General features: G+C 39.5%; 1 protein-coding gene and 1 long non-coding RNA gene across 3 annotated transcripts in view; both read right to left on the bottom strand.

Annotated features, from left to right (window-relative positions):
- Positions 1–686: 686 nt before the first annotated feature.
- grtp1a (growth hormone regulated TBC protein 1a) overlaps positions 687–15,790 on the bottom strand; it is a 29,553-nt gene continuing 14,449 nt past the window's right edge. The window contains exons 6-8 of one of the 2 annotated variants that reach the window (XM_052126477.1): positions 10,408–10,580; positions 10,096–10,281; positions 687–1,089 (exon numbers count right to left, since the gene is read on the bottom strand). In XM_052126477.1, the coding sequence (XP_051982437.1) occupies positions 997–1,089; positions 10,096–10,281; positions 10,408–10,580 (452 nt within the window). In that variant the 3' untranslated portion in view covers positions 687–996. Of the gene's footprint in view, positions 1,090–9,445; positions 10,282–10,407; positions 10,581–15,790 lie in introns of those variants that run through there. The other variant, XM_052126476.1, reaches the window with a different exon arrangement.
- On the bottom strand, positions 2,840–4,535 carry LOC127643687 (uncharacterized). Its single transcript, XR_007970562.1, has 3 exons — positions 4,000–4,535; positions 3,146–3,758; positions 2,840–2,902 (listed from the first exon to the last, which is right to left on the bottom strand). It is a non-coding gene; the product is annotated as an uncharacterized LOC127643687 (long non-coding RNA).

The following is a 15,790-nucleotide window of genomic DNA, read 5'->3' as shown; positions in this document are numbered from 1 at the left end:
AGAATTTTTATACGTGAATGAAACGAGTCGCGCCATTCGATTCATTCACTTTGTATGTAATCGTGCCGTGTGAAATGCACGCTTCGCGTTGTATGTGAATGCACCATTAGAGCGCATTGGGAATGAGCATTTCAAAATTGGGAGGAAAAAAATAAATATATACATTTCTTTTATTTATTTTTTTACAAAAGGTATTTTATCATTAGTTTATCATTTTGGTCACATTTGAACTTTTAGAAATGTAAAAATTCCATGTTAAATATGTCTTGATATTGCATATTATATAATTAATGTTACATGTTTATTGTTTACATGCATTAATTATACTATTTACAATGTCTTTTACAACTCTTTAAGAACGATTCTTACCCAGCCCTGATGCTTCTTTCATTCTGTTGCTTTTGATTGGCATTAATTAGCAAACGAGACACGAAAAACCTTCTCGGAAAGTGGACGCAGTAAATCTTGTTTTTCTGTGTCTTGCTGATATCGGTTGCAGTGTGTGAGCTTTTATATTTGTAAAGAATGCTTCAGTATCTTTGATCTGAGTGAAGGGTTAATAAATGATGACTTACTCTCTCGTGTGTGTGTGTGTGTGTCATTAAACTCTTCTTATGTAACAGATACAAGAGATCACACTCATCAGGAAAACCCCATAGACTCGCATTAGAGCAGGACACAGTGTGAGTGTTAAATCAAGGTTTTATTTCACAGTTTTGTTGGTCATCTGAAACATTAAGACTTCCTCTGTCAGTGAGAGATCTAACAGTCATCGCCTTCATATGGCATCTACATACAACACCTTCATAGAGTATCCACAGATCTAGAAAAGTAAGAAAATATTCATCCGCATGATTGAGTTTCCAGTAAACACAATGAAGTTCTCTTCACGTCTACAGCAATCTGCTTGTCAAAAATAAAGTCAGTAGGAAAACGAGTGCAAACAAAGAGATTGGAATGTCTGAAGTCTTAAAGTGGCGCTCCCGAGGAGGCGGATCAGGATTCCTCAGACACTATCCGAGCTCGGCAGGTTTCCCGGAGCTTGGAAATCGTTGCCATGGAGAGGCTTCCGGGCTCTAAGAAGATTTTCTAGGAGAAGATCAGACAAAGAGAAACAAAAAAACGTTAGTTTTCTTTTAGTGCTTCCCAATCCTGGTCCTGGAGAATTCTGGAAATGCATATTTGGGATGTTCCCTCATTTGAAACAAACATATGTATTAACGATTATGATGATTAAATGTAATAAAGTCACGCTTTTTAATGTGTATGTGTGCTTCATATTTAACTTGGAAACACATTATAAAATACGGATAAATATGTACAAATATAATGAATGAATAAATAATATCCAAATACTTAAAATACGTCTCTTTTTAAAATCAACTTTAGTCACATTTCATTTTAAACCCAGACAAACTGAATAGATATTTTAATATATTTAGGGTCGTCAATCAATTAAAGTTACTATTGGAATTAAGTGGTATGCCAATTAATAAATCAAATTAATGGTATATAAAAATATCTGCTGAGAAAACCCCTCAAATAAAAAAAAAAATCTATATATAATTATTATATTATTATAAATGGTTATATTTAAAATATTGTAAATATAATAATTCATATAATTAGAATGCAATATATTCATTATTTATTGATCATTAGTCTTTCATTGTCCTACAGTTGACATTCTGAGTACCAATGTATTATACAGAGCACTTATTACAGGGACAATCCCCCGGAGCAACCTGGAGTTAAGTGTCTTACTCAAGGACACAATGGTGGTGACTGTGGGGATCAAACCAGCAACCTTCTGATTACCAATGTATTATACAGAGCACTTATTACAGGGACAATCCCCCCGGAGCAACCTGGAGTTAAGTGCCTTACTCAAGGACACAATGGTGGTGACTGTGGGGATCAAACCAGCAACCTTCTGATTACCAATGTATTATACAGAGCACTTATTACAGGGACAATCCCCGGAGCAACCTGGAGTTAAGTGTCTTACTCAAGGACACAATGGTGGTGACTGTGGGGATCAAACCAGCAACCTTCTGATTACCAATGTATTATACAGAGCACTTATTACAGGGACAATCCCCCCGGAGCAACCTGGAGTTAAGTGTCTTACTCAAGGACACAATGGTGGTGACTGTGAGGATCAAACCAGCAACCTTCTGATTACCAATGTATTATACAGAGCACTTATTACAGGGACAATCCCCCCAGAGCAACCTGGAGTTAAGTGTCTTACTCAAGGACACAATGGGGTGACTGTGGGGATCAAACCAGCAACCTTCTGAGTACCAATGTATTATACAGTGCGATTATTACAGGGACAATCCCCGAGCAACCTGGAGTTAAGTGTCTTACTCAAGGACACAATGGTGGTGACTGTGGGGATCAAACCAGCAACCTCCTGAGTACCAATGTATTATACAGAGCACTTATTACAGGGACAATCCCCGAGCAACCTGGAGTTAAGTGTCTTACTCAAGGACACAATGGTGGTGACTGTGGGGATCAAACCAGCAACCTTCTGAGTACCAATGTATTATACAGAGCACTTATTACAGGGACAATCCCCGGAGCAACCTGGAGTTAAGTGTCTTACTCAAGGACACAATGGTGGTGACTGTGGGGATCAAACCAGCAACCTTCTGAGTACCAATGTATTATACAGAGCACTTATTACAGGGACAATCCCCCAGAGCAACCTGGAGTTAAGTGTCTTACTCAAGGACACAATGGTGGTGACTGTGGGGATCGAACCAGCAACCTCCTGAGTACCAATGTATTATACAGAGCACTTATTACAGGGACAATCCCCCTGGAGCAACCTGGAGTTAAGTGTCTTACTCAAGGACACAATGGTGGTGACTGTGAGGATCAAACCAGCAACCTTCTGATTACCAATGTATTATACAGAGCACTTATTACAGGGACAATCCCCGAGCAACCTGGAGTTAAGTGTCTTACTCAAGGACACAATGGTGGTGACTGTGAGGATCAAACCAGCAACCTTCTGATTACCAATGTATTATACAGAGCACTTATTACAGGGACAATCCCCCCAGAGCAACCTGGAGTTAAGTGTCTTACTCAAGGACACAATGGTGGTGACTGTGGGGATCAAACCAGCAACCTTCTGATTACCAATGTATTATACAGAGCACTTATTACAGGGACAATCCCCCCGGAGCAACCTGGAGTTAAGTGTCTTACTCAAGGACACAATGGGGTGACTGTGGGGATCAAACCAGCAACCTTCTGAGTACCAATGTATTATACAGTGCGATTATTACAGGGACAATCCCCCCGGAGCAACCTGGAGTTAAGTGTCTTACTCAAGGACACAATGGTGGTGACTGTGGGGATCAAACCAGCAACCTTCTGAGTACCAATGTATTATACAGAGCACTTATTACAGGGACAATCCCCCCGGAGCAACCTGGAGTTAAGTGTCTTACTCAAGGACACAATGGTGGTGACTGTGGGGATCAAACCAGCAACCTTCTGATTACCAATGTATTATACAGAGCACTTATTACAGGGACAATCCCCCCAGAGCAACCTGGAGTTAAGTGTCTTACTCAAGGACACAATGGGGTGACTGTGGGGATCAAACCAGCAACCTTCTGAGTACCAATGTATTATACAGTGCGATTATTACAGGGACAATCCCCCCGGAGCAACCTGGAGTTAAGTGTCTTACTCAAGGACACAATGGTGGTGACTGTGGGGATCAAACCAGCAACCTCCTGAGTACCAATGTATTATACAGAGCACTTATTACAGGGACAATCCCCGAGCAACCTGGAGTTAAGTGTCTTACTCAAGGACACAATGGTGGTGACTGTGGGGATCAAACCAGCAACCTTCTGAGTACCAATGTATTATACAGAGCACTTATTACAGGGACAATCCCCGGAGCAACCTGGAGTTAAGTGTCTTACTCAAGGACACAATGGTGGTGACTGTGGGGATCAAACCAGCAACCTTCTGAGTACCAATGTATTATACAGAGCACTTATTACAGGGACAATCCCCCCAGAGCAACCTGGAGTTAAGTGTCTTACTCAAGGACACAATGGTGGTGACTGTGGGGATCGAACCAGCAACCTCCTGAGTACCAATGTATTATACAGAGCACTTATTACAGGGACAATCCCCCCGGAGCAACCTGGAGTTAAGTGTCTTACTCAAGGACACAATGGTGGTGACTGTGAGGATCAAACCAGCAACCTTCTGATTACCAATGTATTATACAGAGCACTTATTACAGGGACAATCCCCCCGGAGCAACCTGGAGTTAAGTGTCTTACTCAAGGACACAATGGTGGTGACTGTGAGGATCAAACCAGCAACCTTCTGATTACCAATGTATTATACAGAGCACTTATTACAGGGACAATCCCCCCAGAGCAACCTGGAGTTAAGTGTCTTACTCAAGGACACAATGGTGGTGACTGTGGGGATCAAACCAGCAACCTTCTGATTACCAATGTATTATACAGAGCACTTATTACAGGGACAATCCCCCGAGCAACCTGGAGTTAAGTGTCTTACTCAAGGACACAATGGGGTGACTGTGGGGATCAAACCAGCAACCTTCTGAGTACCAATGTATTATACAGTGCGATTATTACAGGGACAATCCCCGGAGCAACCTGGAGTTAAGTGTCTTACTCAAGGACACAATGGTGGTGACTGTGGGGATCAAACCAGCAACCTTCTGAGTACCAATGTATTATACAGAGCACTTATTACAGGGACAATCCCCGAGCAACCTGGAGTTAAGTGTCTTACTCAAGGACACAATGGTGGTGACTGTGGGGATCAAACCAGCAACCTTCTGAGTACCAATGTATTATACAGAGCACTTATTACAGGGACAATCCCCGAGCAACCTGGAGTTAAGTGTCTTACTCAAGGACACAATGGTGGTGACTGTGGGGATCAAACCAGCAACCTTCTGAGTACCAATGTATTATACAGAGCACTTATTACAGGGACAATCCCCCCGGAGCAACCTGGAGTTAAGTGTCTTACTCAAGGACACAATGGTGGTGACTGTGGGGATCAAACCAGTGACCTTCTGATTACCAATGTATTATACAGTGCACTTATTACAGGGACAATCCCCCCGGAGCAACCTGGAGTTAAGTGTCTTACTCAAGGACACAATGGTGGTGACTGTGGGGATCAAACCAGTAAACTTCTGATTACCAGTTATGTGCTTTAGACCACCACTCCACGTCCTAATAGCATTCACGGTCTCATTGAACCCCAAAAGAATGTTAAATGCCGTTTAAATGTGCCAAAATGCATATTGTGATCCACACATGGCACTACTGTGTTTAACAGGCCAGTAAAACAGACTGAAGCCAAATGTTGTGTGTAAACAGACGCTGCTGCTAAAAATCATTTCTTAATCTTTTTATTTTTTTAGTATTAAAATATTTAAAATTCTTTTAACCTCCTGAGAGTCGAGCGTGACTGCGGTGTGCATTTTCAATTTCCCTTTTTGATTTGTAACTAGTCGCACCAAATAAACAAGTAACCATTAATGAGTTAATCCTTAATTAGATTGGCTTGATAAAGAACCCTTTTCCCATTGACTCCCATTCAAAATATCTGAGTGTAATAAAAGATTTCAAGCTACATTCACCAATTTCGGGGTATACCTTCAGGTTCTTCTGACTCTGGTTGCTATGATGTTTTAGGGGATGTTCACACTTGGCAGGTGTAAAGGGATCAATGGAAAGGAGGCGGCGAGAACCGGCTTGACGATATAAATAATATTTTAATGACAAACACACACATGTCCGTAAACGATCTCTCTCTCCCGCACGACCCTCTGCAGTCGACCTTTACCCTCTCGGAGGCTTGATTAGCCTAATATGGGACCGGGTGTGTAGGATCACGACCCGCCCTCCGCCCTGCCACAGCAGGTTTGGTTGGATTAAAATGAACTCTGGTGTGATTGCTCTGTTACTGCTGTTCATTTGAACAAGTGTGAACGCTGCCATCCGGACCTTCGTGCGCACCAAACAATCGGACTGAGACTGACTGAATAGTGGGTCTCGGTCCGCTTCCAAACAGTGTGGTTCGACTGATATATGAACGCAACATCTAAACGGACCAAAAACAGGAAGTAATTTGCCTAACACTGACCTGGAAGAGAACACCTGGTTCCTCTCATCATAGGAGCGATACATTACAGTTCAGGACAGGCGTCAGAACCGCCCGTCAGACATCCTCGCAGCAGATCTTCCTTTGTGTGTGCAACGGAGGAATTCCTGCCGCTGTTTTGACTCCTTTACACATTTCATTAACTCTTCGTTTGTTCTCAGCTGGTAGAAATACCACCATATATACATATAAACTCAGAAACATCCTCTCACTTTCAGCTGTCTTTATTTTCAGAGACATGTGACTAACAGAAATGGAATAATGTGTCAAAGGGGGAGTCCAAAATCAACAGTAACAGTCAGTATCTGTGTGGCACCAGCTGCATTAAGTCCTGCAGTGGATCTCCTCCTCATGGACTGCCCCAGATGTGCCAGTTCTTGCTGTGAGATGTTCCCCACTCTTCCAATAAGGCATTTGCAAGTTCCCGGACATTTCTGAGGGGAATGGACCTATCCCTCACCTTCCAATCCAACGGGTCCCAAACGTGCTCAATGGGATTCTTCGCTGGCCATGGCAGAACACTGGCAATCCTGTCCTGCAGGAAATCACGCACAGAATGAGCAGTATGGCTGGTGGCATTGACATGCTGGAGGGTCATGCCAGGATGTACGGGCCTCAATGTAACGCTCATTCCTTCAACGATAAACGTGAGTCCGACCATCACCCCTGGTGTGACAAAACCACGACTCGTCTGGTCCAGTGAAAGTGGGTTTGTGCCTGTAGGCGACGTTGTTGCCGGTGATGTCTGGTGAGGACCTGCCTTACAACAGGCCTACAAGCCCTCAGTCCAGCCTCTCTCAGACTACTGCAGACAGACTGAGCACTGATGGAGGGATTGTGTGTTCCTGGTGTAACCTGTCCCGCAGGTATGATATTCGGATGGTCCTGTGCAGGTGTTGTTACACGTGGTCTGCCACTGTGAGGATGATCAGCTGTCCTTCCTGTCTCCCTGTAGCACTGTCTGAGGCGTCTCGCAGTACGGACATTGTGATTTATTGCCCTGATCACATCTGCAGTCCTCATGCAGCATGCCTAAGACACACACAGATGAGCAGGACACTGGGCATCTTTCTTCTGGTGTTTTCAGAGTCAGTAGAAAGAACTCTTTAGTGTTCTAAGTTTTTATAACTGACCTTCATTACCGTCTGTCAGCTGTTAGTGTCTTAATGACCGTTCCACAGGTGCATTAATGGTTCATTGAACAAGCATGAAAACATTGTTTAAACCCTTTACTATTTTTACTAAATTATCTTTAAAATACAGTGTACTGATAAAGTATAAATATGTATTTGTGTATATCTATATATAAATCCAACGAGTGCATTTCGCCCAGCAGCCAGCGTTGTTTTGGATGTTCAGCAAGTTCTGTTCCAAAATATACGTCATAATGTCCAATCAGGTCGTGACTTCTCCCTGATGCCTTTGGTTTTGTATCTTTAGGTTCGGAGTTAAAAATACCAGTGTGAACATTAAACGAACCAGGACTAAATGTATCATTTTCTTTTTTGGTCCAGACCAAGAGAACCGAACTACAAGTGTGAACGCACCCTTAAACTGATCAGACTTACGGTTTCCGCACAAGGGATGATACCGGAAAAATCCCATTGACTTTCAATGATGGAATGTTCATGAATTCAAACTACAACCCTCACAAATTAAACAAACCTACACAAGACATTTAATGTCTCTCTCTCTCTCAATTCAATTTAGTTTTATTGGCATGACAATTTGTATTGCCAAAGCATGGACAAAAATATGAACAAAGTGGAAGAAATTCTGTATTGAACAAGTGTGGAAAACAGGGGAAAAAAAAAAAGTGTATATACTTTCGGTGGTGTGTGTGTTTGCATATGAGAGATCTCTCTCTCTCTCTCTTATTCTCTCTCTCTTATTCTCTCTCTCTTATTCTCTCTCTCTTATTCTCTCTCTCGCTCTCTCTCACACACACACACCTACACTCTCTATAAAACATGCTAGTAACATGCAAACAACTCTTAGCTACACGCTAAAACATGATAGCAACATGCAACAAACCCCAAGCTACATGCTAAAACATGCTAACAACATGCAACCAACCCCTAGCTACATGCTAGCAACATGCTAGCAAAATGCAAGCAACTCCTAGCTACATGCTAAAAAATGGTAGCAACAGCAACTCCTAGCTACATGCTAAAAAATGGTAGCAACATGCAACCAACCCCTAGCTACATGCTAGCAACATGCAACCAACTCCAAGCTACATGCTAACAAATGGTAGCAACATGCAACCAACCCCTAGCTACATGCTAGCAACATGCAACAAACTCCAAGCTACATGCTAACAAATGGTAGCAACATGCAACCAACCCCTAGCTACATGCTAGCAACATGCAACAAACTCCAAGCTACATGTTAAAACATGCTAACAACTCCTAGCTACATGTTAACAAATGGTAGCAACATGCAACCAACCCCTAGCTACATGCTAAAACATGCTAGCAACATGCAACCAACTCCAAGCTACATGTTAACAAATGGTAGCAACATGCAACCAACCCCTAGCTACATGCTAAAACATGCTAGCAACATGCAACCAACTCCAAGCTACATGTTAACAAATGGTAGCAACATGCAACCAACCCCTAGCTACATGCTAAAACATGCTAGCAACATGCAACCAACTCCTAGCTACATGCTAAAACATGCTAGCAACATGCAACCAACTCCAAGCTACATGTTAACAAATGGTAGCAACATGCAACCAACCCCTAGCTACATGCTAGCAACATGCAACCAACTCCAAGCTACATGTTAAAACATGCTAACAACTCCTAGCTACATGTTAACAAATGGTAGCAACATGCAACCAACCCCTAGCTACATGCTAAAACATGCTAGCAGCATGCAACCAACTCCAAGCTACATGTTAACAAATGGTAGCAACATGCAACCAACCCCTAGCTACATGCTAAAACATGCTAGCAACATGCAACCAACTCCAAGCTACATGTTAACAAATGGTAGCAACATGTAACCAACCTCTAGCTACATGCTAGCAACATGCAACCAACTCCAAGCTACATGTTAAAACATGCTAACAACTCCTAGCTACATGTTAACAAATGGTACCAACATGCAACCAACCCCTAGCTACATGCTAGCAACATGCAACCAACTCCAAGCTACATGTTAAAACATGCTAACAACTCCTAGCTACATGTTAACAAATGGTAGCAACATGCAACCAACCCCTAGCTACATGCTAGCAACATGCAACCAACTCCAAGCTACATGTTAAAACATGCTAACAACTCCTAGCTACATGTTAACAAATGGTAGCAACATGCAACCAACCCCTAGCTACATGTTAAAACGTGTTAACAACATGCAACCAAACCCTAGCTACAAGCTAAAACATGTTAGAAACATGCTAGGAACACCTAGCTAAAAGCTAAAACATGCTAATGATGCCTAGCTACATTTTAAAACATGTTAGCAATATGCTACCCGTCTCTAATAACACCTTAGAACTGGTCTATATAAACTTGAAACATTTAAATCTAGTTTAAACTTTTTTAAAGTGTCAACAAACTTTACCTTTATAGTTATATTATATTATGCAATAGTAAAATATTTCTGTCCTAAATTCTTCCCTTTCACGTGTTATTTTAAGGCTCTGTGATTAAACCCACAAGCTCTTATTTCTCATATGAGCTTTTGTGTTTCTTTATTCTATAAACTCGACAGTATTAAAGTAATCAGGCGTCTCCTCCTCTGTGTCATTAATACCGCTTGTTTGAACACACAACGACCAAGAACGTTTGTCATAATGTGAACATTAAAGTGAAACCGGAGTGCTTTAGGTTTACTATCAAAATCCTTTTGTATATTTAGCCGAGAGTGTGTCGCTTCAGAATTTACCTGCATGAATGTGTGGCAGTCATCCACGTAAACACCTCTGGAGATCTGTTTGAAACGCTCACAGATGTCGGGGAGGTTTTGGGCCTGTAGAATGAGCATCTGATGGTGTCGGATCAGAGTCACAGCCACACGGAACAGAATCTTAGAACCCTCGTAGAACAGACAGTCCCAGATCCTCAGAACCGTCTGACAGGACACACATGTTAAAAAGAGCACATGTATGAACACAGACATCGTCTTTGATGTACACACACGATTAATACTAATCTAATCTAATCTCAAGCTACTCATAACTACTGTGTTACTGGTTACCTCCACAGGTAGAATGTCGATGAAGAGGCAGATAAACCAGCGTGAGACCACCAGAGTCCACATGACGCCATGATCCTGCATGAGCTGCCAGACCGCAGGAACCTTCATCCTCACCAGCTCGCCCAAAACTTCCTGATCCGCCTTCAGACCCAACATCGCTGGAGAGTAATAATCTGTTCAACACACCCACAATAAATCACTTTAATCATTTAGGACATTCGTGACAGGAGTTCAGCTTTTCCAGTAATGAGCACCTATTCCCAATGAGGAAAACTTACTCAAATATTCAAACATTTAAGCCTTTAAGCTCGGATGGGCCTGCAAATTTATTTTTTTTCTAAATATGATTAAATACAGTCTTGACCATAATAAAATAGGTGTCTTTGAAAGTTCAGAAGCTCTATTTTCTGATGCATGTGACATTATGACCAAAACTGAACAAGTGCTTTGAAATCGGCAGATAAATCAGAAATGTTGCATTTTGAGCATTTATTAATAATTTTGCACTGCACACATTATTGTAATCAGCAAAAACATCAAACTGATCACATAATCATGTGTCATGTGTTGTTGGAAAGCTCTTAAAGAGTAAAATACAACCAGACTATTTGTTTTACTCACAGATGAAAATACAGCGAGTAACAGCTAAATATATCTCTTTAACAGTTATGTTAGTGTTGATTATATGACGCATTTTCATTTATAACTTCATGAATAATAAACAGAACATCAAATATCAGTTATTATTATTTAGAGTCTGTGATTATCTTTCAATCGAGTCCACACACAAGATAATCAGATGTATAGATCATTAGATAATCCACATGAAGCACAATGTTACATATGACCACCAGGAGATGGCGCCAAATACACGACACAGACTCAATGATGACTCAAATGACACAGAATGAAACTCATTCTGTGAAATCTCATGACTAAAATCATGTGTGCATGCTATGCAAACCTTTAGTCATTGTTGTGTTTGCATGTGTAATTAGTTCTTATGTACAATTATTATCTTTTATTTGTTTGGAGATGTTTTTGGACACTATGATACATTATATTTGTAATGTTGGAACTTTTCATTGATTTGTCGTATCAGCACAGAATGTTCTCAGATAGAGATGGTATGATTGGAAACATAAAGCATGTTTTTGAAGCCACCTTATTTACACGTAGAGATACATAATGTCAAATCAAAAAAATATAAAAGAAGAAAAAGTAACTTTTTGGCTCAATTGGTTTTGGTTATTTTTGATCAGTTTCTTAGGATGGAGGTTGAAATTTTTCTTTACAATGACACTTGATGCTCCTTATTTATTTATTTATTGTCAATTTATAAGCCTTTAATTTTGGCCACTGAAACAGGAAATATTTAAAAGCACCTTTTAAAAATAATATGAATGTAAACATGTATCAAACATATAAAACTCTCCTTATAATAACTGTACCACAGTATTAGCAGCTTTAGCAGTTATTATATTCTTCATGCTTTAGAGGATATTGTATTTAGTATATTGATTCTGTTTCGTGTGTTTTTAGTTTGTGCACTGTTAATATCTTATAAACAGTATGTTTTATTTAAAATTGTGCAATTATCGTCATGATCCAATGGAATTTGTTGACAAGATTTAATGTCTTTTATGTAGTGAAGTATTTCAATAAATGCTGCTGTTTATCACTATACTTTTGACTTTTCGAGTTTTATTAGTAGTGTTTAGTGTAATAATGTCCATTCAAGTTTATATTTCTGTCAGTGTAATTGAGATAATTATGTTTGTGCCATACAAATACAGCTGTGATTGAAAAATGTATCTCAATACCCCCTTTTATAGCTTCAGTGTACTGTAGTTCGATACTTTTTGTTAGTAACTTGTACTGTAGTTCGATACTTTTTGTTAGTAACTTGTACTGTAGTTCGATACTTTTTGTTAGTAACTTGTACTGTAGTTCAATACTTTTTGTTAGTAACTTGTACTGTAGTTCGATACTTTTTGTTAGTAACTTGTACTGTAGTTCGATACTTTTTGTTAGTAACTTGTACTGTAGTTCGATACTTTTTGTTAGTAACTTGTACTGTAGTTCGATACTTTTTGTTAGTAACTTGTACTGTGGTTTATACTTTTTGTTAGTAACTTGTCCTGTAGTTCGATACTTTTTGTTAGTAACTTGTACTGTGGTTTATACTTTTTGTTAGTAACTTGTCCTGTAGTTCGATACTTTTTGTTAGTAACTTGTCCTGTAGTTCGATACTTTTTGTTAGTAACTTGTACTGTGGTTTATACTTTTTGTTAGTAACTTGTACTGTAGTTCGATACTTTTTGTTAGTAACTTGTACTGTAGTTCGATACTTTTTGTTAGTAACTTGTACTGTAGTTCGATACTTTTTGTTAGTAACTTGTACTGTGGTTTATACTTTTTGTTAGTAACTTGTACTGTAGTTCGATACTTTTTGTTAGTAACTTGTACTGTAGTTCGATACTTTTTGTTAGTAACTTGTACTGTGGTTTATACTTTTTGTTAGTAACTTGTACTGTGGTTTATACTTTTTGTTAGTAACTTGTACTGTGGTTTATACTTTTTGTTAGTAACTTGTACTGTGGTTTATACTTTTTGTTAGTAACTTGTACTGTGGTTTATACTTTTTGTTAGTAACTTGTACTGTGGTTTATACTTTTTGTTAGTAACTTGTACTGTAGTTCGATACTTTTTGTTAGTAACTTGTACTGTAGTTCGATACTTTTTGTTAGTAACTTGTACTGTAGTTCGATACTTTTTGTTAGTAACTTGTACTGTGGTTTATACTTTTTGTTAGTAACTTGTACTGTGGTTTATACTTTTTGTTAGTAACTTGCACTGTAGTTCGATACTTTTTGTTAGTAACTTGTACTGTAGTTCGATACTTTTTGTTAGTAACTTGTACTGTAGTTCGATACTTTTTGTTAGTAACTTGTACTGTAGTTCGATACTTTTTGTTAGTAACTTGTACTGTGGTTTATACTTTTTGTTAGTAACTTGTACTGTAGTTCGATACTTTTTGTTAGTAACTTGTACTGTAGTTCGATACTTTTTGTTAGTAACTTGTACTGTGGTTTATACTTTTTGTTAGTAACTTGTACTTTGGTTTATACTTTTTGTTAGTAACTTGTACTTTGGTTTATACTTTTTGTAAGTAACTTGTACTGTAGTTCGATACTTTTTATGAATAACTTGTACTTTAGTTTGATATTATTTGGAAGTAACTTACTACTGTAGCAAAGGTCTGAAATTAATAACAGCTTGGGACTAAAATGCCCCCATAATGAATTCCCTTTGTTGTATTTGCGATACCTGATTTATTTCTTAATTTTCTCTATTCCAGGCCTAGGTACACATATTATTACAAACATTTGTAAAAAAAAAAAAATAATAATACAAATTTAAGCAAGTATTATTAATATATTAATATGAATATATAATTATTAAGCAAATATTGCAATTTAATGGAAAAGTGAATTTCTGACACTGACTGCTAATTACGTTTTCTAAAGGGTGGCTAGTTTAACTACATTAAAACTAGTTTTGTTCAGCTAAAAGCTACTCATCATTTAAAGTCGTTTCATAAACACTGCATCTGAAGAGGGGTACGAGTTTCAGTGAGATAACTAAACTGCTAATCTAAACTCCCAAACTCATTACGCAATCTCATTATCTGTGTCACTGGTTTCATTCAGTCATATTTGTTCCATTAGAATAATCTGGACTCAACAGGAACAGGAAGTTAATGGCAGTCCTACTGAAGTCCTATCTTTGCTAACAGGATCAGATCATGTGACCTGAGCTTGAGTTTATTCATGGACACACTCAGAATAGACCTCATGTCACACACAAATACAAGTACACTCAATGACCTGAACACTACAGCAAACCCTCACTGGGAAAATAAAGACAATCACTTTAAAGAGAGAGTTCATTTACTCACCCTCATGTTGTTCCACACCCATATGACTTTCTTTCTTCTATGAAGTTTGTTTCATTTGTTTAAGAGCAGCGTGAGCAACCATCTTGCTGGGCCCCCGTACCAAATATGTATGTATAGAAAACTGACTTCTAAGGGGCCCCCCCCTGCCTCGGGCCCTGGGTACTCGGTACCCTTTACCCCCCCAGTCCGACGCCCCTGCATATGGGTTTGGAACAACATGTGGGTGAGTAAATTAGGACAATATAAATTTTCAGGTAAATGGGTTTATGAAGGTGTATGTGTGTTTAACAGTGTTGGAGAAGATTCTTTGAAACGGCAGTTTGTACACTCTACTAAAAAAGTAGCTAGCTTTACTTGCGTTATTTAAAAAAAAATCACATTTTTAACAATCAGATTATATTATTTATGCAATCAAACTATTATTAGGGTGACATTTTTATCAAATTTGTATAGTCCTCATGGTGGCGTAGTGACTTGCCTCAATCCGGGTGTCGGAGGACGAATCTTAGTTGCCTCCACGTCTGAGACCGTCAATCCGCGCATCTTATCACGTGACTTGTTGAGCGTGTTACCGTGGAGACGTAGCGCGTGTGGAGGCTTCACGCTATTCTCCGCGGCATCCACACACAACTCACCACACGCCCCACCGAGAGCGAGAACCACATTATAGTGACCACGAGGAGGTTACCCCATGTGACTCTACCCTCCCTGGCAACCGGGCCAATTTGGTTGCTAAGGAGACCTGACTGGAGTCACTCAGCACGCCCTGGATTCAAACTCACGACTCCAGGTGTGATAGTCAGCAGCTTTACTTGAAAATAGTGATGAATAGCAGCAATACACTAAATATTTATTAAATAGTCCCTTTAAGGCGGCGCAGGGCTCAAGGGAATCAGTGAATCATTTATGTGAACTACTTCATTTACATGAACTATCAAAAAGAATGATTCACTTAAATGAAGTTCCCAACACTAAATATATGGGAATCTGTACATTTACATTAACTGTATGAAAGAACCGATTCTCTTAAATGATTCAGTTGTCCCAGCATTACATGAGAGAGAGAGAGAGAGAGAGAGAGAGAGGACGGTTTAGGCTGTGTGGGGCTATAGTGAATCAGTGAATCATTTATGTGAACTAGTTAATTTACACGAACTGTCCGAAAGAACCGATTCAATTATATGATTCAGTTTTCCCAGCATTACATGAGAGAGAGAGAGAGAGAGAGAGAGAGAGAGCGAGAGAGAGAGAGAGAGAGGATGGTTTAGGCTGTGTGGGGCTCAAGTGAATCAGTGAATCATTTATGTGAACTAGTTCATTTACACGAACTGTCCGAAAGAACCGATTCAATTATATGATTCAGTTTTCCCAGCATTACATGAGAGAGAGAGAGAGAGAGAGAGAGAGAGAGAGGACGGTTTA

This window comes from Xyrauchen texanus, chromosome 5 (assembly GCF_025860055.1).
Source record: "Xyrauchen texanus isolate HMW12.3.18 chromosome 5, RBS_HiC_50CHRs, whole genome shotgun sequence".
Taxonomy (NCBI): Eukaryota; Metazoa; Chordata; class Actinopteri; order Cypriniformes; family Catostomidae; genus Xyrauchen; species Xyrauchen texanus.
The sequence above is the reverse complement of the archived record's forward strand: the minus strand, read 5'-3'. Positions and strand labels throughout refer to the sequence as shown.